The sequence below is a fragment of the Ananas comosus genome, linkage group 25, assembly GCF_001540865.1.
Source record: "Ananas comosus cultivar F153 linkage group 25, ASM154086v1, whole genome shotgun sequence".
In the NCBI taxonomy this organism is placed as follows: Eukaryota; Viridiplantae; Streptophyta; class Magnoliopsida; order Poales; family Bromeliaceae; genus Ananas; species Ananas comosus.
In genome coordinates, this window is record NC_033645.1 from 2,889,097 (window position 1) to 2,916,344 (window position 27,248).

The window sequence follows — 27,248 nt, forward strand, 5'->3', positions numbered from 1 at the left end:
CAAAAGAACTAATGATTCTACAGTAGCTGTAATGCAGAAAACTCTTCTTGAAATATCATGAGTCATAATGTATGAACATATATGTCATAGCCCAAAACAAGAGTTTATTCACTAAAATATGATCAACGAATGTTGTAATGTACCGAGTACGAATTTTATTTATATCTTTGGACACAGGCAAATAATTTTTCTCGATATATTAATTCTTATTACTGTAGTTAGTACTTGTTACATTTTATCTTAATTTTGCAGTAATTGCTGTGGCGAAAATTTTGTTATATTGTGCTTATGACAAATATATAGCAGTGATATATATGGTTCAAAAAAAAAAAACACATCGATTCTCTCTACCTACGAGAATCAAATTAAGAAAATTCAAGGAAGGAGCAAAGTATATAAAATAGCTAGTTTTTTCTTTAACCCTTTTTTTCCCTCAGAAAATTAATCATCTAGAACAGCTAAGCCAACGTGTCTTATAAATATTAATATTTCTCTCTCCATTAATTCATTGTTCGATGCACATCACATGTTGTGTGAAATGAGTCGCATTTGCATGAGTACCTCTCATCATCGAATAATTAATTCGGTGCCATTACATACTAGAAAAATACTTTGCTAAAGAATTATATATATATATATAATAATATTAATTTTCTAACTCATGTAGTAGAGAACTTGTTATATACAACTGGAATATATATATAAGTCATGAGTTTATAATTGTTGTCTTGTTGATAAAAGGAGGACACATATTAGAGCAATCGAAATGTTGAGAGCACCACAAATAATGAACAATATATATCTTCCAGGAAAAAGTGAATAAAATGCAATTAATTTTAATACTTGTCCATAGGATAGTTAGTGCAATTAATTTTGGAGTTATATTTCTTTGCTAGCTGGTCAAATACTTCTTGGTATTCTTTTAAAAAAAACATGAATATAATAAACCTATATATATCTTAGAATTGGACTGGAATATTATTAATAGTATTTGAGCCTTTTTGCTATCGGGTTTTTAACACTTGGATAAAAAATGTAGACTTAGGATGATAGTGGCTCCCCAAGATTTAGTAATGGTTTCCCTAAGGTTGAGTAGGTAGTTTGTTAAATAGTATGATCTAAAGGGTGGAATTGATTAAAGTATAGATTTAACGGCTAAATAATCGATAGTAAAAGAGACAAATAATTATTGATAGTATTCCAGCTCAACTCATATATCTTAATCAATATTTATTTTATTAACTAAATCTAAATATACACATCTTTAGACGTATACATCGTACAACTCATCCATCCTATGACGTGGGTCTTTCTACCAGTCACATTACTCGCGTGTATAACCACCCAAAAGATAATTATGTTTGGGCCCTCTACTTGTACAACCATCCATGCAATCCGTAATGTTTAATTGTCACACTGATGGAATATTTAACCTTTTCAAAGGGAACTTAACATGATTGGGCAATTTAGACCATCCAATCAATTTAAAGACTTTAGTTCGGGACCAGCATTTGGTGGTCCTTAATTCATGTGAGTGGATTATACGATGCATTCACCGTTAGTGTGTTTGTTTTATCGAAAATAAAATAAAATAAAATAATTTTCGATCGTAAATATCTATTTCTATTTTTTGATTTATTTCAACTTTACATTCAGTTGAAACTCAAACTACTGGAAACATGTAATAAATTTTGGCATATCCTAAACTGAAGTCAATTACAAAATAAAAAGGTAGAAAAAACGAATAAAATATTTACGATGAGAAACTTTAGTATTTACGATATTCATTTTCTACCAAAAAATAGTAAAATTAGGAGAACTTCAGTCCCAAAATTATACAAACAAACAACATGAGATGATGATGATGATAATAATAATAATATTAATAACAATACTTAAATTATAGAGCATTGTTTAGTGCACCTTCTAAGGTCCCCTCAAGTACTAATATATTGGAAGTGCTATCAGACAATTCAAATTTAGCAATCATATAATTAAAATTATTATTATTATCATCATCATCATTATTATTATTTCTCTAGGTACTCAAAGAACAGTGTAATTAACTATACAAATTATGCATACTAAATTTTTGGCCATTAGATTTTTGGCTATTAAATTAAGCGATGCGGTTAGGATGATGTGAGACACCTAGGATTGAGTGTGGGTGGTTGGTTGAATAGTATGATCTAACGGATGAAAATGATCAAAGAAATTAGATCTAACGGTAAAAAATTTACAAGCACCAAGTATTTTCAAGCACCATAGCCGAGCTCTATATATATATATATATATATATATATACACTATACACTATTTCGTGGCCAAAGTGTAAACTTAGCTCGATCTCATTTGAAATCTTCTTATTTTTGTTGTGGAGAAAAAAATTGAAACAAAAAATAACATTATTATTATTTTGGATAACGCTACTCAAATAATTACTTAATTACCCACCGTAGTACATTCTTAAAGTTGAGCTGTAAAGGTAATTATTTTCATTTGCCTTTTATTGCTTTTATTTATTTAATTTTTACTTTTTTTTTTTTTTTACTTGGGCAAAGAAACACAGGAATCTGTCTAAAACCTCGTTTAGATACTCTTTATGGGTCGATTGAGGTAGAGAAAGAATCTCAACTACTCTCCTCGATCGTATACTTTTACGGTTTACTTTAATTAATTTTAATAAATGTATACTCATTAATTAATATACACTCCATAGTCCATTTAATTTTTCAACTTATGAGTAGTGGTCCATAAGGTCTTCTTGTCCTTGGTTTGTTTTGATTCCTTAAAAAAGTTTGGGAAAAAAAAAAGAATCAAAAAAAAGGTTTTTATACATGGATTTTTTAAAAAAATTTCTGCCCATTTGGTTTTTTTAGAAAAAAAAGCTAACATTTTTTTAAAAGAATCCATAGTTTTTGAAACATTAGTATTTTTGTTTTCTGATTTTTTTTTCTTGAAAAATGAAAACTAGGGTTTTCATATCGTTTTCCATAACGATGAGAAAATAAATAATAATGTTGATCGAGCATGTGAATTATGTGCATTGTGCTGCTTTTTTAACCTAACAAAATGGACTAAATGAACAAAACTTACAGTGGCGAAATAAATGTTTTCTATATCTTCTTAATTTGGAACGCACTAAGTGATTAAATCCATTAAACTTTGACACCATTTTTGTAGCTCATTTAATTACAAACAAGTGGAAACACATAATTTAGAGGTTCTAAAACTACAAGTAAGATATATTAATTACTGAATTGCTAAAGTTTTGAAGAGCAAGTTGGTTTTATTTGCATTATTTTAACATGCTGAGGAAATTTTATATGTTTGTCGAATTGTCGGTAAGAGTTTTATATATAAAACTGAATGTCAATGGGATATCCTAAGTTTTGTATCACTTAAGCTAGCTATTATGAAAATAAGCAAGAGGGTATTTGCCTTAGGTAAACACTACTAATTATTAATCTATTGTTAATTAAATTAATGATTCGCCTTATATATATATGCATGGTTTCCAACATTAATGATTAAGGAGAATGTAAGATCAAAATGGAGTAATTTTATATCGTTGTGCTACGCCCACGTATTGTACAGTTAACAATGGGGGGAAAGAAGGAAGAAGATTTCATAATTTTCGCTTCCATGTACAAATATTCATAATAACTTTAGGATTTTTTTGAATTTTGACTTGTACGTTTCAAAATTGCATCAATTTTCTCTATATTTGGTCAATGTGTAGTATCGAGAGAATTTTTTCTCTAAAAAAACTATTTCTATATATAATCGTGCGAATATTCGTTACTATTTATCAGTGACGCGTAAAGAGTACTTACACCACTGAGCCACTTCATTTGGATCAATTGAGTTGCCTAGGCCTATATAAACTATATATAGGAAAATGACTTTTGTAGTGTCATCATATCATCCATGAAAACAAAACTTTTGCTCGAGCGCCTTTTCCATAAGAAAGAAAATATTCATCATCCTATCTCTACAATATTCGAAGGCTTGATTACCACAGAGACTTTATAGTGCTGATAAAGGTAAAGTAAGTTAGGTATGTACGTACCATGATTCTACCCACATTCGTTTGCCAGTCTGTGCAAGTGTCTTGAGATCTGTGAAGCACGTGACACATCACAAAACGACTGGAGGAGGTTATAAGGTCGGCGTAAAAGAAAGTAAAAATTGATATCGATCTATAGGGGACATCTAGCCATGGTCATGGGTAAGCAAATCTCGTTAGCTAATTAATGTTAATGACTTATTTAAGCAATGGATAAAACACTTGTTAATTCGCGAAAAATAGACCAAACATCATCGTTTTCCTAACAATAAAATAGCATAACAATGACACATTTTCATTTCCTCAATTAAAAAGCCTTATACAGCACCCTCTTTATTCTTAAAATGAGCACAAAATAGAACAAGTTGGTCCTTTAAGGAGAATAGCACGAGAAAAACTTCTCATAGTGGGCTTGTGAGGAAAATATATAAATGTGCTCTTAGTTTCAGGCGTAGCAAATATAGCAATATGCCATTATTAATCATTACTATTTTCCTAGTGGGAATTTCTCAGTAAAAGCACAGTATATGTCGGGCTCATGAAACGTTGTGTATAATCTCTCTCTCTCTCTCTCTCTCTCTCTGTTTTCTCTATTTTTTTTTTTTTTGGAAGGAAGCGATATATAGTATATATATATAATATATATACTATATATATATAGTGCAATAAAAGGGGACATGATCTGAATTGGTAACTGCGAAAAGCACGTGATAGGACAATGCCACCATGCAACAGCTAAGCTCAAGCCAATAAGGAGAGGAGACTCTGTGATTTTTACGTATTCCTAGAAGCAACGAACAGAAGTGCACCATAAAACACTTCTTTTTCCATTGATTGATTTGATTTTTTGGCCCTTCGCTCGTCAAGTTAATTAAAGTGTTCTTTGTAACCGACATGTCGTATAAAATTTGTATTTAGTCAATTGGTTTTTTTTTTTTTTGGTATGGTTGAAAAGATTAAAATATTATATCAACGTAAATCATATAAGTTGCACCAACAAGTCAAAAAATATTATGGATTATTTTTTATTGGGCATCCAAAATATTTTTTCTAAAAAAGAGGAGATTAACAATGAACATATATCTATATATAGAGAGAAAGAGAGTAAAGCCATGTAATGATTTTTATCTCTGATTATGTAGAATAAAAATATGTGTGTAAAAAAGGTAAATATGGGATGGAGATCATGCATTTGTTAATTTATTTGATCATATCATTCAATAGCTCTTTTATAACCTTATATGGTCCGATATGCAACATCTTCAATTTATTCTGTTACTATTATATATTTTACTCGAGGTTGAAAAACAAAAAAAAGAAAAGGGTAAATTGCACCTTTTGGTTCTCGAACTCTGAAATTAAACATTTGATATATTAAATTTTTGAAAGCATTTCACTTTAGTCCTTATTCTCATACACCATTACAGAAAAAAATTATCGTCTGCATCATGTTTGAGAGCACCCTTGATACAATCTTATGTTTTTATTCCTACCATCCGTTACATGATGAACATTTCTTTTTCCCTTAAAAGTAGATGGCTGGATAAAAAAAAACAAAATTATGGTGGGCCATTGGATTAATGGTGTACCGATGAATTAATGCATGCACTAGACACATGTAATAGTTTTTCTCTAAGATAATTGAGGAGCAAAAAGAAACATGTTCAAAATATCTAACTCACAGGTTTAGTACCCGAGATCCCAAGTTCGAAATCTAGTTATTTCACATTTTCAGTTAAGCTTATTTGTAAAAAACAAAATAAAGTAAGTAACATACTATTGTTCTCTCTAAAAAAGATATCGAACTCAAAAGTTTTAAGGAAAGCAAAACTTGATGACTCAAAGCCCGGGAACTAGTAGAGCAATTTATCACACACAAAAAAGGAAAAAAATAGTGGCCAGTTTTCTCCAAAGATAAATAGATATATAAAGAATTAGAGAATTTAAGGATTGATATGTCACCACCTTATTGGTGGACCATATATTCGGCTATATATGCATACACTCACATAAACTAGATAGCTCCATTCCCACACACATCCTCTCTCTCTTTCTCTTACGGAATACAACTTTTTCTATGCCTCTTATTCTTTGATTTTTTTTTTTTTTTTTGGGAAAGGGGTTTAAATATTGGTTGGTGGCCTTTTTGATCTGGAAGTTAATTTGGTGCTCAATTTACTTGTTCTTGATGCTATTTTACACTTATCTTTTTTATCCAAATCTCAAGATTAGTCCTATCAATCTTACTTCAAGCTCCTATTGCCCTAATAATGGATCTGGCACTCACCTTGTTCTTTTGATGTTACATGCTCTTTGCAACCAAATTCGAATAATGAAACACATCAACTCCTCATATTTCTCTTCTGCTTATCGCTCTGAGTGCGATGATTCTGCGAGGATTCCAAACAGTTGGTGTTTGCAGCTGCAGCATCACCAAGATTCACATAAACTAGGGCAGAATTTTTTTCTGCACTGATATGAGAATCTTGATGATGCTGCATCGGCAAATAATCGACTACATGCTGCGGAAAGATGAACTGCCCCAATTTTCAATTTTTTTCTGAGCTAAATAAGGTAAGATCATACTACCACTTCCCCTTCTAATTAGATGTTAATCTTTAATGAAAAATCATATGATGTTTCCTTCTTTTACCGTATGTTTGATTCTAGCTATATAGGGATTTTATTTGATTATACTTGCTGCTATCTTTTCCTAATCTTTTTCTCCTCTAAGTGGTTTAATTCTATCATGTAAACAAGTAATCCTCTTGATTTACTTTGATGATCTGTATTAATTAGCCCACTATTTAAATAAGTAGAGATTTGCTAAGTTACATATATTTTTCTTTCGATTACTTGGTAATTAAATGGGCTGTTAATCAATCTATTAGTGACTATTTACTCAAAAATCTATTCTTTTACTAAAGTATTAATGATTTTTATGTCTCTATTACATTCAAGTGAGCATGCTTGAGTTTGGTCAGCGGAAATATCTCCAATCTCCAAACTATCAAAACTTTCAACCTACATGTCTCTAGAAATTCTTCAAGTGTATGTGTTTGTGTGATTTTTTTTTTTTTTTGAGAGAGATGTGTTTGTGTGATTAGAAACTAAAAATGAACATTTCATGATATGTATTCATCAATTAGTCTTTAACCTTTTCAAAGATCTCCAGTTTTGAAAAAATAAGATGAAATGGACAAATTAGCATGCCATAAAATACTTAATTTAGATTTATCATCCTTCACTTCGTTCAAAGAGTATATAATGTACGTTTCTGGAAAGATCAACACATTTTACATGATGATCAATTCTCATCCATTTACCAGCTATGTAATTTATTTATGAAAAGCTACTTACTTTCACACTTCATCTATGACTTGAAATTAATTAAGTTGTGTAGATCTTCATATCACAAGTTGAAATCTTGATTTTGACTTCCCATAATTAACATTATCAGCATCCAGCTTCTTGAAGAAATTTAAGTTTCTCAGAGATATATATCTAGCTAGTTTAACAATATTGGAAAGCGATTAAAGGAAGAAATATCAAGTTTGCTAGATGTCCTATTTATTTATCTCTTCTCCTTTCCTTGTTGCTTAACTTAATTTCCATCTTCTACAGTTTTTAAAGACGCAATAATTACAGTATACAATTGTTGGATTTTACAACCAACATCTTCGGAACATATAGCTGAAAACAAATCCCTCTTTGACTCTCAAATCTTTGAGAGCAAATTTAGAAAATATGTTTACTCAAAACAAAATAATTAAGAAGGATTGTCAATGAATATTTCAGTGATAGGCTACATATATGTACTGATCTAACTACATTTGGATAGCTAAACAAGAAGGTAAGAGTGCTTTTGGATGACAATATAAATATATTCAAATAAACAATACAATATTCTTGTTTTTGTTAATTTTAGGTTGATGTTTAATTCCATGAGAGCTTTAATCATATCTAGAAATTGATAAGTTTAACTTTCAACTCTAGATAAGCATAATATCTTGAAACATCTTATTACTTTGTTACTCTAAATCTCAAAATATTTTGCCTTTTGATGCTATGTCAATTAATTGTAAGCTCCTCTAACGTACTGTATCAATTTCTTATACAGCATATATATGGCGTTGTTCATCACTATTCTGCGAGGGATTTTACTTGTTGTTTTTGGCTGGTAACATTATGAAGACAATTTTCATTTTCCGTATTGGACCAAATTAATTTGTCAATATTAATTCACAAATCATCATCTAATGTCATGAAAAAATAATATATATGATGTTAACTATTTCACATTCTAAGATATGTGAATACGAGTCGCTACCTATTTCTCAAAAAAAAGATATGTGAATACGAGAAAAGTAAAGTTCTTTGAAAAAGTTCTGATTTATCATCTTCTTAAATGATAATACAAGTCTCCAATACTCACTCTCTCTCTCTCTCTCTCTTTTGGCTAACTTGTGTTAATAGTGTTTGTAGTACAATTGCATGTAGGCTATGGGACCTTCCAGCTAGCCATGTGAAATTCAGATACTCTAAATCATATTTAACGGAGTGGATCGTCGATTCGGAAGCTCCATCATCGAAAACAATTTATAAATACGAGGGCTCCAATACTCATAATAGTATAGTAGCCATGGCCTATATATATATATAGTCCGGCCACTATACTCTTATGAGTACGATCGTACTCGTATTCATAAGTTGTTTTCGATGATAGAGCTTCCAAATCGACGATCCATACCGTTAAACATTATCTAGAGCATTTAAAACTTTTAGAAATCAAATTTCATAATTTTTCGACATCATTTACCTCACGATCAAAAGCTCACAAAATTGGCAATTTTTAACGGCCGGTATGGGATACTTGCTAGTTTAACGGTGTAAAAAAAGGGGAATAGATTGAATTTTTGATAAAAAAATTCTATTCACTACCTAGATAAAGATCAATAACTCCGATCTTAAATTGAAGGATCCGATCACCCATTTTTAGCACGTCGTTCGATTTTGACCGTTCATTTTATGCCCGTTTGATGGACTTTATTATGATTTCAAAAAATTATGAAATTCATTTTTTAGAAGTTTCAAATACTCTAGATCATATTTAACGGAGTGGATCGTCGATTCGGAAGCCGCATCATCGAAAACTACTTACGAGTACGAAGGGCCCAATACTCATAAGAGTATAACAGCCCTACTATATATATATATATGTTGAAGCATAAAAAAAAAAAGAGAGAGAGAGGAATAAAAGAGAAAAAAGAAAAAAAAGGGGGAGAGAAAGAAATAAAAATAGAGATGGTTTATGAGATTATCCATGCACCAGGCGCACGAATTTTGAAAATATCTCATGCACCGGATTGCGAAAGAAAAATAATACATACGGGAATATAAAATAGCATATTAGTCTATTCCCTTTTATATATTTACAAAATGCCCCACCTTAATCATATAATATTTTTATTAAGGTGTAATATGATCAAAGGAAAAGAACTAATCCGCAATATTCCCGCAATCCCATCCTAACCACCCAATATCTCACAATCTCATCACAACCGTCCAAAATCTATCCCACAATCTCCTCTCAACTATCCACATCCCACGATCCCATTACGATCACCCCACGATCCCCTAACCGCCCACAATCCCACGTCTCGCAATTCGCTCGCACGTTTCCCTCAGGTTGGTTACAACCACCCCCATAAATACCCTTCGAAAAAATCAAACGAGAGAGCTTTTTGAATCTTCGAAATCTAAAAAAAAATATATTCACCCCATTCCGTCGATAAAAAAAAAAAAGAGAAAGGTGTAAAAAAAAATTTCTTTCTCTGCAGCATACAAAGCTCTCTCCCTCTCCATCCTCTAAAAAAAAAAAAAAAAAAGAAAAAGAGAAGAAGAAAAAGATCGCTCTCTCTCTCTCTCTCTCTCTGTGAAATCAGCACCACCACAGCCCGACCCCTACGCTGCCGAGGCCGCCGCTCCTCGCCGACCTTAGCTATCCAGCGCCGCCGAGGACGTCGCTTCTCGCCGACCCCAACTACCCAAGGCCGCGTCGCTCCTCGCCGACCCCTGCGCCCGAGGCCGCGTCGCTCCTCGCCGACCCCTGTGCCCGAGGCCGCCCGCCTCCTTGCTGACCCTTGCGCCGCTGAGACCGTCGCGCCGAGGCCGCCCGCTCCGAGGTCGTTTGCTCCTCGACGACCTCCGCCGTGGTCCTCGCAGGGCTCGGTCGCACCTTCTGCTCCTGCATCGACCTCTCCGCCCGTGCCCGCGTCACTTCTCGACAATCTCCGCGCAAATGGCCGCGGACTTCGCCCCAAACTCCTCTGCGGTCACCGCGACGGCATCGACTCCGACGTCACCGCGGGCCGCCGTCGCCTTCGCTCCTCGACTTCTCTGCGCGCATGGCCGCGGACTCCACCGACCTCCGCCGTGGTCAACCGCCCCATGACGATTGCGCTTGCAGGCGCGTTCCACCTCCTCGACGCCGACGATGCTGCGCCGCTGTAGCCCTCGCCGGGCTCGGCCGCGCCTCCTTTGCTTCGGCATTAATGTCACCACCCGCCCAGGTGCTCCCAAGGTCGCTGGACCTCGATGCCGCTGAAGCCGCCTGTGGTCCCGGACATGCTCCGAGACATCAACCCGAGGCGCTGCTCCCGGGCGTGCTCCAATCATACCTCCCGGACCTGCTCCGAGACATCTTGACTCGAGGCGCTCCGCCCGGACATGCTCCGAAACACCAATCCGAGGCGTTGCTCCTGGACATGCTCCAACCCATGCTCTAACCCGAGGCGTCACTCCTCGCCAATCCACGCCGCCTACGTCGCTATGGGATGTCCCGACCCGAGCTCCTTCGAATTCCACCGAGCTCTGTCGAACGCCATCCATCCGTTCGATGAAATGGCCGAATGAAACCGGAGAACGCCCACCAACCGTCGACCCGGAGTCCGCCCACCAAGTATTCGACATCGAACCTGAGAGAGAGAGCGATGCTCTCCTCTCAAACGAAGCCGCCCACCAAGTATTCGACATCGAACCTGAGAGAGAGAGCGATGCTCTCCTCTCAAACGAAGCCGCCCACCAANAACACCAATCCGAGGCGTTGCTCCTGGACATGCTCCAACCCATGCTCTAACCCGAGGCGTCACTCCTCGCCAATCCACGCCGCCTACGTCGCTATGGGACGTCCCGACCCGAGCTCCTTCGAATTCCACCGAGCTCTGTCGAACGCCATCCATCCGTTCGATGAAATGGCCGAATGAAACCGGAGAACGCCCACCAACCGCTCGACGGCGAACCTGAGAGAGAGAGCGGTGCTCTCCTCTCAAACGGATTCCACCCGTCCGTCAAGTGCTCGACGTACTCGGAGTCCGCCCACCAACTGCTCGACGGCGATCCTGAGAGAGAGAGCGGTGCTCTCCTCTCAAACGGATTCCGCCCGCCAAGTGCTCGACGTTTCCGGAGTCCGCCCACCAACCGCTCGACAACGAACCTGAGAGTGAGAGCGGTGCTCTCCTCTCAAACGAATTCCGCCCGCCAAGTGCTCGACGTTCCCGGAGTCCGCCCACCAACCGCTCGACAACGAACCTGAGAGTGAGAGCGGTGCTCTCCTCTCAAACGAAGCCGCCCGCCAAGTATTCGACAGCGAATCTGAGAGAGAGAGAGAGCGGTGCTCTCCTCTTTACAAAAAAAAAAAAGAGAAAAAGAGAGAGATATTATTTCTCTACTTATGAAAGAGAGAGAGAGCTTTGTTAATGTTAGGGAGGCAAGGAAGGGATTTTTATCCCGCCTTAGCCACGACTGTAAAAGAGATAAAAATTTTTATTCATCTCTGTTGTATTATAAAAGAGATAAAGAGAAAAAAATATTCTCTTAATTCTCCTTCAATGAAGAAATGAAAGAAAGTTAGTCGGATTTCCGATTAATATCCTTTTTATTGTTCTTTTAATAGTGTTCGAAAATAATCGAACCCTTTAATCGAACCTTTCGATTTGGTCGAATTAAATCGAATCAATATTTATTTCGGATGAATTTGATTTTGAACCAGATATTTTGATATCGAATCTCATATGGACCAAACCCATATTCATTTCACAGATTCACTTCAAACCCAAGTTAAACATAACCCAAGTCCAACATAAATACGAATCTGGACCGAATCCCATGATTTAATTAAAGAAAGTGATGAGTCCAAACCATACAGGCCCATATTAAGCCCGAGCCCATATGTAATTCCAGTCTCAATTTGGACCCATATATGAATCTGAATTTGGACCTTTCATACGGGCCCATATTGAACCCAAATCCACATCAAAATAAATCCGAGCCCAATCCAGATTGAGCCCAAATCAAACCCACGGCCCAAAGCCCAATCCAGATTGAGCCCAATTCAAATCCACGGCCCAAAGCCCAATCCCATTGGGCCCAATTCCAGTCCAAGGCCCAAGCCCAAGTACAAACCTCAAACCCAAAATATGCCCAAATACCATTCAAATCCAAAACTCAAAACAGTATCCAATCCAAATCCCAAATTTCATATTCAAATCAACCCAAATCCCATCTTCAAATCAACCCAAATCCCATATTTTCATATTCTCATAAGCCCAAAGTGAGCCCAAAATCCATGAGTTGAGCCCATTTTGAGCCCAAAATCCATATATGAGTTGAGCCCATTTTGAGCCCAAAATCCACATATGAATTGAACCCATTTTGAGCCCAAATCCAAATCCCCATATCAAATCCAAATTAAGCCCAAAATGAGCCCATGATCCAAATCTAAATTGAGCCCATAAAATGAGCTCATATTACATCCAAGTCCAAATCCTCATGAAGTCCAGAGCCCATTTACAAATGGCCCCAGTCCAAAACCCATTTGGGCCCACTATCTAAGCCCATTATCCAAAACTCATTAAAACCATTAACCCATAAACTCATATACATAAACCTATATACATTTACCCATGAACCCATACACATTTAACCCATATCCAAGCCCATAACCTTAACCAAGTCCGTGAACTTTGAACCAAAACCATGGACCAAACCATACACCAAATCCTGTGGACCATACCATACACCAAATCCACAAACTATGAATCAAGTTCATGAATCAAATCAAGTTCATAAGTCCATGAACCATAAACCCATGAGCCATAAGTCCATGAACCATAAGTCCATGAACCATAAACCCATGAACCATATCTAAGTTCATGAACCATAATCCCATATACCCAATACCATAAACCTTGTGAACCAAACCCAAACCTAAATTTGATATCGACCGAAACGTCGTTAAACTAATCCACCAAATCAACCGACCGAAACGTCGTTAAACTAAACCTAAATCCGATATCGACCGAAANTATATGAATCTGAATTTGGACCTTTCATACGGGCCCATATTGAACCCAAATCCACATCAAAATAAATCCGAGCCCAATCCAGATTGAGCCCAAATCAAACCCACGGCCCAAAGCCCAATCCAGATTGAGCCCAATTCAAATCCACGGCCCAAAGCCCAATCCCATTGGGCCCAATTCCAGTCCAAGGCCCAAGCCCAAGTACAAACCTCAAACCCAAAATATGCCCAAATACCATTCAAATCCAAAACTCAAAACAATATCCAATCCAAATCCCAAATTTCATATTCAAATCAACCCAAATCCCATCTTTAAATCAACCCAAAATCCAAATTCTCATAAGCCCAAAATGAGCCCAAAATCCACATATGAACTGAGCCCATTTTGAGCCCAAAATCCACATATGAATTGAGCCCAAATCCTATACCGGATCCAAATCCAAAATAAATCAAACCCAAATTGAACCTATTTATCCATATCAAATCCAAATTGAGCCAGCTTTGAGCCCAATTACCATATCAAATCCAGACTGAGCCCACTTTGAGCCCAATTCTCATATAAAACCCAAATTTCCATATCAAATCCAAATTGAGCTCATTTTAAGCTCAATTTCCATATGAAACTCAAATTCCCATTTTGAGCCCATTTTAAGCTCAATTCCTAAGTCCAAATCCAAAATGAACCCATATTGAGCCCGAGTCTAAATTCAAAATGATTTGGCCCATTTTGAACCCAAATCCAAATTAAGCCCATTTTGAGCCCAAATCGAAATCCCCATATCAAATCCAAATTAAGCTCCAAATCTAAATTGAGCCCATATTACATCCAAGTCCAAATCCTCATGAAGTCCAGAGCCCATTTACAAATGGCCCCAGTCCGGAACCCATTTGGGCCCACTACCTAAACCCATTATCTAAAACTCATTAAAACCATTAACCCATAAACCCATATACATAAACCTATATACATTTACCCATGAACCCATACACATTTAACCCATACACCAAACCCATGAACCATAAGTCCATGGATCATAAACCACAAACCATACACCAAATTCATGAACCATAAACTCATGAACCATAAGTCCATAAACCATAAACTCATAAACCATAAACCCATGAACCATAAACCCATGAACCATAAGTTCATGAACCATAAACCCATGAACCATATCTAAGTTCATGAACCATAATCCCATATACCCAATACCATAAACCTTGTGAACCAAAATAAATCAATCGACCGAAACGTCGTTAAACTAATCCACCAAATCAACCGACCGAAACGTCGTTAAACTAATCCACCAAATCAAACGACCGAAACGTCGCTAAACTACAAAGGACATGCGACTAGCCCTAGCACATATATACTTAGAGTTCATCCGACTAGCCCTAGCACATATACCTAGGGTCTAGTCAGCCTTTTGCTCTAGCACATATACCTAGAGTGAAATCCTTACCCGATCGAGCTCTAATACATATACTTAGAGTTCATATGAATCAAATCCGACTACCCCTAATATATATACTTAGGGCTTAGTCAGATCTTCACTCTAGCACATATAACTAGAGTGAAAACATATTAAACTCGGTTAATCCTGATACATATACTCAGGAATCAGCCACTCTCTACTTTCGGGTAATTCGACCCACCTCAATACATATACTTGAGGTTTGGTCACATCTCCACCTTGGAACATATAACCAAGGTGAATATAATTGGACTCTAAAACATATACTTAGAGCCAATTAGACTCTAATACATAGAGTCTAATATCGACTAGGTCTTAACACATATACTTAGGACCTAGTCAATCTCAAATCTAATTAAATCCTAATACATATACTTAGGATTTAATAAATCAAAACTTCAACCGAATGCTGTGTCATTTTATAAAATTCATGTACAGTGGGGGTATGCCCCTGCTTAAGCTATGTAAACGGCAAATCATATGAATAAAATTTTATTTGCCTGCTTGGTCTCTTTTATCAGCATTTATATTTGGTCTCTTAATCGAGGGTTCCTTAACACTGAAAGTGTGGGGTAATTAACAACAGATTCTTGAGTCTGTTGGAAGTCGTGAATCCACAATACCTGATTCCCATACATATTCAAATATTAATCTGAATCATGAATACTACCCCACGGTGGAAAATCAAAATAAAATTCCCCGTGCGAGGTGCGTCGTTCGTGGTGGCAAACAATATATATATATATGTGTGTGTGTGTGTGTGTGTGTGTGTGTGTGTGTGTGAAAATTGAATTCTTCTTCTGTTATTAGCAGGTTTCATATTGAACTTCTAATAGATTAACAGTGTGAAATTTGATAATTTGAGTGTATAACTTTGCTTCTCATTGTTGGATGGGATTGGTTTGATCCTTTTGAAAGGTTTAGATCTTTTGAAGTGGAGTTTGCATCCATTTTGTTCAATTTATTGAGAGCTGATATGACCATTTTTATTATTATTATTATTATGGTTGGCATTCCCTCCTTACTATTTATACCATTTTAATACCCAAGAAGCAAGAGGCACCAATCCATTTTGTGGAACACTCACTTAGCTTGTTTCGTGTTGTTATTCTTGTTAGATTTCTCTCGAAATTTATAATCGATTTCAATTTTGAGCTTTCAACTCGTGGACAGTTTCACGGTGCAATAGATTTTGAGAAAATGAATTCTGAAAGAAAAAGGATGTCCGTGGTGAGTAGCAACATTCGATCATTTGTACTCAGAATATTGTATTCTTTTTTCTCTATAGTAAAGTTTTCTCCTTCTTCGCTCATAATTTTGTTCCTACAAATTTTTTTTTATGTAAATCTGTGTATTTTTTTATTTTTTATTTGTGATTTGTTTACTTAATTTGTATATTTTGTAATTTTTCGTTCCTATTTCTACGCTCGCTTAACAATTTTTATATACTAAAGAAAAATTATTATCTATATATTTGATAATTGTACATCCATATATATTGAATCATATCATCCATCACACCTTCATTCATGTGTTATATATAGATGCTATCATCCACTAAGATTTTATTCTCTATGGAGTTAAAAAAAAGATTTTTTTTTTTTTTTAAGAGATAGTTAGCATGCGATCCGTTTTGTTTATTTTATTTAGAAATAAACTTAGCTGGAAATATAAATCAACTAGGACTCAAACTTGGAACCTCGGATATCAACCACTAAATCCTTTATCACTTACTCTAGAAACAGTCGTTAAAAAAAAAGAAGATTAAATTGAAAATACGGTATAACGTAGAGTGCTGGTAGGTGAATGGTACGTACGCGGACGTAGCGCATGCGAATATCTCTATATGGAAACAATATATTTTTCGCTACGTTTATTTATTTTTTTTAAAATAAATTTATCTAAAAATAGATTTTAAATATTAATCATCAAATTTTTTATTACTTATGGTCGGAATAATTGGCTTGGGACTTGAATTTACAAAAAATAATAAAATAAAAATTAGGGGATGTTAATAAAAGAAAAAAAAATTAAAAAAATGAAGTTGAGGGTGGATGTCAAAATACGCTATAGGTAAGGGGCTCGTCGTGCATTTTGTTGCCTGCAATTTACTCCACTGGTATAAATGCTCGGCAATAATGGACCGTCCAAATTTTCCCTTCCAACCCGTCTCGTGATTGTCGGGCGGATATGGACCGTCCAAATCTAAAGTATGCACCGCCACTGACCACGCGCCCCAAATACCAAAACTACCCTACACTTTTGCTGCAAATTACAGCCCACCCACCATATACACCTCCTCACCATTCCTCTACACATCAGGGGCATTCTCGTCATTTCAGGTTCCACGGCTACGCTACTCACCGGAGTTCCCAATTTGTTCCCCCAATCTCCTCTCTCGTGCGCCTCCGCTTCGTTCCTTTCTCTCTCTAAACTCTCCCCAAATCTCTCTCTCTCTCTCTAATCCCCTTTCTATTTATCGAATAGTTTCGATTTTGCAAGGGAAATTTTGTGTCTTGGCGAAAATTTCCACATTGGGCTTCTTCGTTCTGCAAATCACTCAACTGGGTTTTTCGCAAATCGACGAAATTTTCGACCTTGCTCCGCGTAATCTCCTCTTCCGATCTCTTTTGCGTAATTTTGGTGCTTAATGTGCTATTGTTTAAAGTTTAAATTTTTACTATTGATAAGCTAGTTTATGTTTTGATTTATGTTGAGTATTTTCGTTTGATTTGTTTCTCTTTTTTTTTAAAAAAAAAAAAGAGAGCCATTTTTTATCAGTTACTGTGGCTTGATTGGTGATATATTCTGAACCAAGTATTAGAGTGTTTATATTATGTTTTGTTTTACTTTATGTGAGGTTAAAACTTAAAAAGTAATGGTATTCTGAGTTGTTAAATGGAGGGTACAGGGTTGAAATTTCGTTGAGTCAAATTCAACTTGTTGCATTGTGGAAATTTAACAAATTTGTACTTTTTTAGAAAAAGATATATAGATCTTACCTGAATTGCTCCGCATTTTGAAATGGATGCCCAAAATTTAAATTTTGATTTTACTACCTAAGTTTGATTTGTGTAGTTCTTAACACCTAATGAAATATAATGGTGCTCGACGGAATATTCGATAACGAAATTTTACGAAAGGGGACCAACTTCAAATGCCTTTTAGTTCTGTTTGTGTACACTCCGTTTCTTGTTGTTAGTGAGAATGAAAAGAGGTGTATATGTGCTTCTTACAGTTTATGCACTTACCATAAGCTGTAGAAAACTATTTTGCATAGTAATACTTTTACATTTGTTCGACTTGGTGTATTTTGCACAAGACGTGGACTATAATCATATAAACTTGACATGTTACAAGAAAGTCTCGATGAGTTCCATTTTACTCTGACATATATGCTTTTCACAATTACGGCATCATTTTGCTTCTCTCTTGTGTTTGCTTTTTTCGCATGTTTGTTTCTTAAGGTATCTGCAATATCTTTTCTGAGAAATATCGTATCTTGAAGTGCTACGATAACTTTGCCCTACCTATTCTAATAATTCACCCTTCATGTATCCAAGTTCGGTATGTTAACACTTACATGATTCTTGAGCCTTGAAGTATATAGAGCGAGTACTTTGGCTCAACCAGCAGAGACTTCCTTGTTTAACTAATTTATTCGAGAACAGATTTAGGGACTAAAGGAGAAAGCAAAGGCTCACTGCACCACTTACTCAGCATTTTATAACAGTAACAGAGACCTTCAGAATGTCTTTGTCGTCATATAGATTTATTTGAATCGATGTTCAGAAGTCTTCAGAGTTCTGTTTTTGTACTTTTTATGTTCTTGTCTGCTTTCATATATAGCACTGTATGTAGTGCACGTCTTTCAGCTAGAGGTTGCCCAAATTCATCTGCTAAAGCTACCCAGGTTAATGCTTAGGAGCCTAGACTACTACCACATCATTGTTACCTATATGGATAATTATCTTATGCTTGCCTTTTTAGGGACCAGAATCCTTATTTTAGCTGGTGGCATGGAGATTCCTTTACTTTCAGCAAATTGAGAAATGACCTTGAAACTGACTACGTGAACAGGATGTCCTAGTAGATCCAGATTCGACATTAGAAGTATGTTGACGGTTCCCCAACTGCTAAACTTTTTTCTCCAAATATGACATACTTGGTTCCTTCTTACTTGCAGAGGGGTCATTTAGGCATGTTGAGTTCTACCTTTTCCTTTCTGGTTGTCTAGGTGAATGTCGAAAAGTAAGGTTGAGCATCATCTCTTAATTATTTTGGGCTTCCGGTTCTCAAGAGACCCATTAGCTTGTGATTCCATTGGCTGAGTTATCATTTAGAACAATTGTTTGGCGGAAAATTCGTTTTTCATTTTTAAGGTCACGGATGTTATCTTCTCGGGAATGTCTTCTTACACTATCAAGTTACGTTTCTTCCTGACCACCTGGGAAGAGTTTGATGGCCTGTCTGGCCCGGCTGTGTAACCCACTCCCATGCTGCATGGTCTGCAATACAACGCAGTGAGCCAAAGGTGCTGCTGCTTCTGTTCATTGCAGATTTCCATAGAGAATTGTGACGGCAGGCCACTACAGCAAACAAGAGCTGGGCGTGCCAAATGGGCCCTACACTCGAGTCTGCGTATCGTCGAAGGATCTAGGCAGCTTCTGTTTCTTCCCGATTCTTTTCTCCAGGATGAGACCAGTAAATATAATTTGTATCACCATTCAATTGATGTTTTTTTTTTTTTTTAAGTTACTTTCACATTTATTAGTTAAGCGCCAGGCCGCCAGTAGATTGTTCTCTCCAATAGGAATGCGTGCATAATTTATATTTTCTGTTTTTCAGGATCACCCTTGTATCTCACTTGTGTATGATTCAGCACCTTTCAGCTAGTTCAAGTTGAAGCTCATGGATGGTATCAACAGATATGAAGAAGTAAGTGCTTGTATGCTTATACATATCAATTGACTGCACCTAAATAATGTTCTAAGCTGACGATTTCATTATATAGGACGAAGTTAGTGTAATGGGCTTTGAAAATCCGAGATCTCCTATATCGAGCTACAACAACTCGGAAAATTATGTCGAAGATGAAGACAGAGAACCGCCGCAAGTCCCTCCTCACCTGCAGCATACATTGTTGGGCTTTCCTGCTAGCCAAGATGCGTTGGGCACTCTCCCTTTGCCCCAGAAAACTAATCTCAACCATCTCTACATTGAGAACCGGGAAGGCCCGAGAATGGTGGTGGCTCTCGGGAATACTCAGCGGTTCCGGTCGAAGTACGTTACCGTCGTGATCTATAAGCCAGTGAGAAGAAAATGAACCCGATTTATATTGCTCTTTTCCATTTGTTCATTTGGATGAGATTATAACCCTGGTGAATCTGACCTTTAGTCGTTGGCGATCGGCTATTTGCGGCATTCACATCTATTTTGTTTCTATTGGTAGGTCGCATGGTGTACTGCTATTGATATACAATGGATTGTGAAATTTCTTTATATCTGTTGTATGGAAACTCATATTCTACAGGGGGGGGGGGGAGTTTTGCCTCTTGTTACAACCAATCAAAACATGACTTGTAGCACAAATCTCCTTAACATTAGTTCTTAGTTTTCCTTTTGATAACTATTCGAAAGTGATTCTACACTTTATAATTGCTATTCTCATGCAGTAAATACATACAATATACGATATACGGCGACGCTTGCTGTCGAAAAGAGGTGTAATAAACCTGTTTCCGTTGAGGAGTCATCTGACCTTTCGAATTAGTTCTAATGATGTTTCTTAAAGAATAATTAGCTCAAAATTACAGGATACTTATGAAAAGGAATCAAGTAGAAAACCATTGGTTTCTTATTATTTTTTTAATACACTTCCTCTAAGCAATTAGTCAAAATATCCTTTTTAATCTCCTTTTAATATACTAAAGCAGAGCCAAGTCAACTTCCCCTGATGTTTTACATTACAACACACCCCTTAACTTGCATCTAGTGGATGAAAAAAAAAAAATGAAAAAATAAAAAATGAAAAAATTGTCATTGCTACATCTTCTATCAATCAAATGGAAGTAAATAATCGTGCATCATTTGTTTTGATATGAAAAGGCCACTCCACTCAACACTATAATGTCAACCATATAAGTTGCACCAGTATGTTGATAACAAAAACTCCCTGAAATTTATAGTTGTTATGCACCATCCTTTTTTCTTTTTTTTTTTTTTAAAAAGAACTAATTTGAGCTAATAATTAATCTCTGAGCCTCAAACTTTTGATGAGTGATTCTTTTTAGCTAATTTAAACTGTGAATACAAATTCTTATGAGTTTTCTCTTTTCATCCTGAACAGTTGATGGGTATGAAACTTATTCTGGCTAGTACCTGTCACATTTTCAGCTCAAAAAGAGAAAAAGAAAAGAGAAAAAATTAACTCTCTAGATCTGTTAATGCTGGATTGCTGCTATGCAAGTTTACGAGAAAAATCCCTGCAGAATTTACCCTATCCAAATCACCATACCTTAATTAATCACTTCCGTACCGACAATCCTCTTCATCTTGTGCTTACCTTGAGCGCAATCATTTTTGCTGATACTATCATAAAAGAGAGAAAACGAAAAAAACATATATATTTCATTTCGCGTGCGAGAGCCCTACGTGGCATCGACATCATTTTGATTTATTTTTTCGGCCTACAAGTAAAACCCAGCCACATCCCTTTGAAAATACCGAAAAAAGTATTGCATAATTAAATGCTTTAATATATATACCATGCTTAATTCCACAAACTATTAATTCTTAATTCAGATTCTAACGTGTTGTCGACCAGAAACAATTGCACTTATCAAATGTGAACTCCAAAAATATTAATCCCTTCATTTCCTAAATAAATGTCAAACTAAGCAAACTAGTTTGACTTTTATAACCAAAAAAAAAAAAGAGAGAAAAATAAATAAAAAAAGAACCCCTTCAAACAAGCACTGAGCCCTCTAACAATCAATTAACTATGTAATTAATTAATGCATATGCTCCTAACCCCTATGAGTAGGTCATGTAATAGATCAAGCTGCAGCTAAGGCCTTATCATGATTCTCTTATAATAAGAGGATAACCTTTGAGAGTTCTGATCAGTTCAAAGAGCCAAATTACTCTTATCACCCTCAAAAGCTCACTACTATTCATTTACACCTCAAATATTAGTTGGAGGCTCCTCTACTTGGTTTTTTTTTTTTTTAAGAAAAATAAGGAAGCGGTAGCAAAGATGACAAAGGGCACGTATAACTCGTGAAAAATAATGATAATAATTTCGCGTCACCATCACCGTAGTCGTAAGGATATGCACGCGGTGTGTTTACTGGGCCGACAATTTGTATCTGAAAGCTGCCAATTTCTTCAAAATTATCTTAAGCTAAATCAAACAAAAAATTTTTCTTTTTTTTTTGAGGAATAGATAGCGTGCTACTTGCTTCATTTATTAAAAGAGTAAACTAAACTACAGAGATGAGGCAACACGGGCCTCGAAAGAGTTAAAAAAAAAAAAATCCTAGTAATTACAGTGGTGCAAATTTAATGACAGATAGTACTTTCATTGGTCCATCAATAGTTTAATTAATCTTATGTATACCCAGAAATGAGTCTGGTTTGACCGATCTGAAGATCGTACCGTTCCTGGCTTTCGAGATGATCCACCAATAAGCTATTAGACCTGTTGGTCCCGAAAGTGGGGATGGTGAGTCCCTTCTACTTATCCATCTATCCCAAATGATAGTCACGTCATCACCCAAATCACTTGTCTGTACATTCTCCAACGCCATGACCATAAGAAATCTGAAAAACACGCACCGAGCGAATAGGTGGTCCACTGTTTCCTCCTCTATCCCACACAACGCACATGACGTGTTACCAATCCATTCTCTCTTAAGTAGATTGTCAACAGTAAGGTGCCTCTTCCTAAGGACAAGTCAACAACACGCTTTCACTTTTAATGGTATATGAATCCTCCAAATCTTACTAGTACGGGGGTCCCTCGTACCCCCATCGCACGTCATCACCCAAGTCACTTGTTTGATTTTTTTTCGGACGCTTTACAGTAAAATCAAACAAAGATTTTAAAATGAGTTTGCAGAGGTTATGCTACTAACTGACATAATAATGTTACTCCTATGAGAATTATGGAGTGCTTAAAACTAATTAAAGTCAAATACGTACCTAGACTTTCAGATTTTATTACTCACTTACTCATCTTATCTCCATGCCCTACTTGTGAAAATTATGAAATATCAACATGACTTTGGGTGTTAAATCTTATACTACATAATAAATGAACTGAACACATTAGGTATTCTCATAATATATACAAAGGATTATACGCTATTATATATATATAGTAAATGAAAAAAAAATAAAGAAATTAGTTATTTCAAGTGCCTTAATTTTTTTAAAAATAATCTTTCAGCTAGAGTATACTATTCCAATTCAATACTACATTAGTTCAAATTGTGTGGAAACGAATCCTTAATAGTCGGTGGCCACGTCAGATTGTTGTTTTATATTCATTTATATATATATATATATATATATATAATATAGTTTATCAATAGACAAAATTCTAGAGAGGAGAGAGAGAGAGAAGGACTTAGAGAGTTTTCGATACCTTGATAAATATTCTCCTTTTTATGAATAATGTGCGTCAAACTCATTGAACTTTGTAATATATATATATATATATATATATTACAAATTCAATTCATTACATTACGCATTAATTAAAAAAAAATTGCATCAATTTCAATATATATTGCATTCTACACAGATATACTCCTGAACAATAACACAAGAGAACACATATATTAAATAAGAAACTGTATATATACAAATTATGTTGTAAATTACGTGCGGTGCAAAGAGATTTTTTACGTGCGGCAACGTCGAAAAGCTGTGCTACAGTTACACTGTAGTAAATTTTCAGTTCTAAGAGCCCTTTGATGACGACACGCGTACGGTGGATGAGCACGTAGGAATCTGGCGAAGTGGGCCCACCCGATTAAATTCCCCAGTTTCCAACGTGATTCTTGGAGAATCCGACGGGGTGGGGGCCTCGCATAGAGCCATTCACGAGATGCGGCGAACAGTTATTTATTTTAAATTTATTAAAATGAATAAATAATCCATTAAATACATTTCCATATTTTATAGAGAAACTACCAAATTGGGCCCCTCTACAACCTCTTTTTGTCAACGCACGACTTGTATAAATACCCTCCCCCTTCTCAACCCCCTCCTAACACTTTCAAAACACACATTACTTGTTATATATTTATCCTTCTTCGATCTACTTAGTTTAACAATTCATTAAAGGAGATTACGATGGAGCAGGGAGTGAGCGCTCCAGGGAGCTCGGTGCACGGGTTGACGGGGAGGGAGCCCGCATTCGCGTTCTCGGTGGCGGCAGCGGAGGCGGGGGTCGATGCGGCGGGGGGCAAGTTCAGCCTGCCGGTGGACTCGGAGCACAAGGCGACGGCGTTCAAGCTGCTGTCGCTGGCGAAGCCGCACATGCAGACGTTCCACCTGTCGTGGAGCTCCTTCTTCACGTGCTTCGTGTCGACGTTCGCGGCGGCGCCGCTGGTGCCGATCATCCGCGACAACCTCAACCTGACGAAGGGGGACATTGGTAACGCCGGGGTGGCCTCCGTCTCCGGGGCCATCTTCTCCCGTCTCGTCATGGGCGCCGTCTGCGACATGCTCGGCCCCCGATACGGCTGCGCCTTCCTCATGATGCTCGCCGCCCCCTTCGTCTTCTGCATGTCCCTCGTCTCCAACGCCGGCGGGTACGTATACTAAACAACCAGACCTGCTGCAACCGTTTCTCTACAAAAGCTTAATCATATATAGCCGGTCAACTTAACTGTCACTGACGCTAGCTAGCTAGTACCATTTATGTTCTGTTACTGGCTGGTAGAGAACGATGTTTAATTATAAATATTGATTATGGGTACTACGTACTGGTGTGAGTACGGTGCAGGTACATAACGATGCGGTTTCTGATCGGATTCTCGCTGGCGACGTTCGTGTCGTGCCAGTACTGGATGAGCACGATGTTCAACAGCAAGATCATCGGGCTGGCGAACGGGACGGCGGCGGGGTGGGGGAACATGGGGGGCGGGGCGACTCAGCTGATCATGCCGTTGGTGTACGACGTGATCCGCAAGGCCGGGGCGACGCCTTTCACGGCGTGGCGCATCGCCTTCTTCATCCCGGGGTTTCTCCACGTCATCATGGGCCTGATGGTGCTCATCCTCGGCCAGGACCTCCCCGACGGCAACCTCACCAGCCTCCAGAAGAAGGGCGACGTCGCCAAGGACAAGTTCTCTAAGGTGATCAATGATCATCACTTTTACGTACAATCTATATATATATATATATACCTGATCAATCTTAATTAAAGAATTAATTGTACGTACGTGGATTAATGAATACCAATCTTAATAATTAAAGAATAATATATATATGTATATATATATAGGTGCTGTGGTATGCGGTGACGAACTACCGGACGTGGGTGTTCGTGCTGCTGTATGGGTACTGCATGGGGGTGGAGCTGACGACGGACAACGTGATCGCGGAGTACTTCTTCGACCGCTTCGACCTCAACCTCCGGACGGCCGGCACGATTGCGGCGTGCTTCGGCATGGCCAACATCGTGGCTGGGGCATGCGCGCCCGCCTCTGGAACGTGTGGATCCTCGAGACCCTCGGCGGCGCCTTCTGCCTCTGGCTCGGCCGCGCCAACTCCCTCCCCGTCTCCGTCGTCGCCATGGTCCTCTTCTCCATCTGCGCCCAGGCCGCCTGCGGCGCCATCTTCGGCGTCATCCCCTTCATCTCCCGACGCTCCCTCGGCATCATCTCCGGCATGACCGGCGCCGGCGGCAACTTCGGCTCCGGCCTCACCCAGCTCCTCTTCTTCACCAGCTCAAGGTATTATCATTTTTTCTTTATCTTTATTTTTAAGTTGCCAGAGAACGGTGTTTTTACATATACTGATTGGACCATCATCGATCACCGATCGAGCAGGTACTCGACCGCGACGGGGCTGGAGTACATGGGGATCATGATCATGGCGTGCACGCTGCCCGTGATATTCGTGCACTTCCCGCAGTGGGGGTCGATGTTCCTGCCGGCGTCGACCGACGCGGCCAAGTCGACCGAGGAGCACTACTACGGCGCCGAGTGGTCGGAGGAGGAGAAGAGCAAGGGGTTGCACCACGCCAGCTTCAAGTTCGCCGAGAATTGCCGGTCGGAGAGGGGGCGCCGCGTCGCCTCCGCCCCAACGCCGCCCAACACCACGCCGGAGCACGTCTAGAATAAACTAGCTATAACACATACATACATATATATGATATGCGTAGTTTTTACGTGTATTTGATGTGGATGCATGGGTGCAATTGCTCTACCTGTACTGAGGCAGTATTTGAGCGAAGTTGATTTCTGAAAGCATTTAAAGGCTACTTAATTAATGAGTATAATGATGTATAAGCAGTAAAGATTTTGCTAAATAATGTATTCATCAGCTAGATGAAACATTATGTACCTGTACTCTTGTGTGTACTGGTTATACGTGCAATATATTTTGTCGCAGTACAATAATCCAAAATTTTATATATTGGAGTTCGCACTTTCTCAAAATCCATTTTCATCAGCAGTTGATCCCAAATTACGTGAATTAATTAGCACTTCTACGCTGACAATTAATGTATCTTAGCATTATTCAGTTTTTCACTTTGATCTCATACCCTTGTCCAACAACTTCTTCTGAATTTGTTAACATGGCCGATTTATATTTTAATTAACTAAGTAATTAGTATTTGCATATAAATAGCTTACCTATGTCAAGAATTAAGCCACAAAAAGGCATTTTTGAGGTAAGAAAAATATTTATCTAGAGCGTTTATTACTATTGTTGGCGGTTGAAACGATTCTCTGGCTCAAGCCTAAGCCGTGTTGAGAGTGAAGAAGCCGTAGGACGGAAAAAAAGGGATACAAAAAGAACCAATTTTGTAGTAAAGATGAAAAATATTATTAAGCAACACTAAAAACTAATTACATTAACCAATTGCTATGTTAATACAAAGGCAATACCCGAATCCTACTATAAGCAAAGATCATAAATTCTAATCTATATCTAAACTTAATCAGATCAAAAATAATCAAATAATCAAATAATCAAATCAAAATAAGAAAAATACAAATTTTTTTTTAAAATGGCCTAAAAATGTAAAAACGGAGGACAAAACAATTGAATTTGGGTCCAAAGTCGGTCGGATAGCTTCGTAGTTTGACGCCTAGATCTT

At 37.4% G+C, this 27,248-nt stretch overlaps 1 protein-coding gene and 2 long non-coding RNA genes across 3 annotated transcripts; all 3 read left to right on the forward strand.

Moving 5' to 3' along the window:
- On the forward strand, positions 6,105–8,465 carry LOC109728955. The gene is made up of 2 exons (XR_002221172.1): positions 6,105–6,643; positions 8,190–8,465. It is a non-coding gene; the product is annotated as an uncharacterized LOC109728955 (long non-coding RNA).
- Positions 17,080–20,409, forward strand: LOC109728917. Its single transcript, XR_002221166.1, has 3 exons — positions 17,080–17,512; positions 19,754–19,843; positions 19,920–20,409. It is a non-coding gene; the product is annotated as an uncharacterized LOC109728917 (long non-coding RNA).
- Positions 24,211–26,556, forward strand: LOC109703602 (high-affinity nitrate transporter 2.1-like). The gene is given in 5 exon segments (XM_020224281.1): positions 24,211–24,729; positions 24,924–25,275; positions 25,425–25,599; positions 25,602–25,875; positions 25,972–26,556. Coding segments are annotated over 5 exon segments (1,551 nt in total). The 5' UTR covers positions 24,211–24,268; the 3' UTR covers positions 26,261–26,556.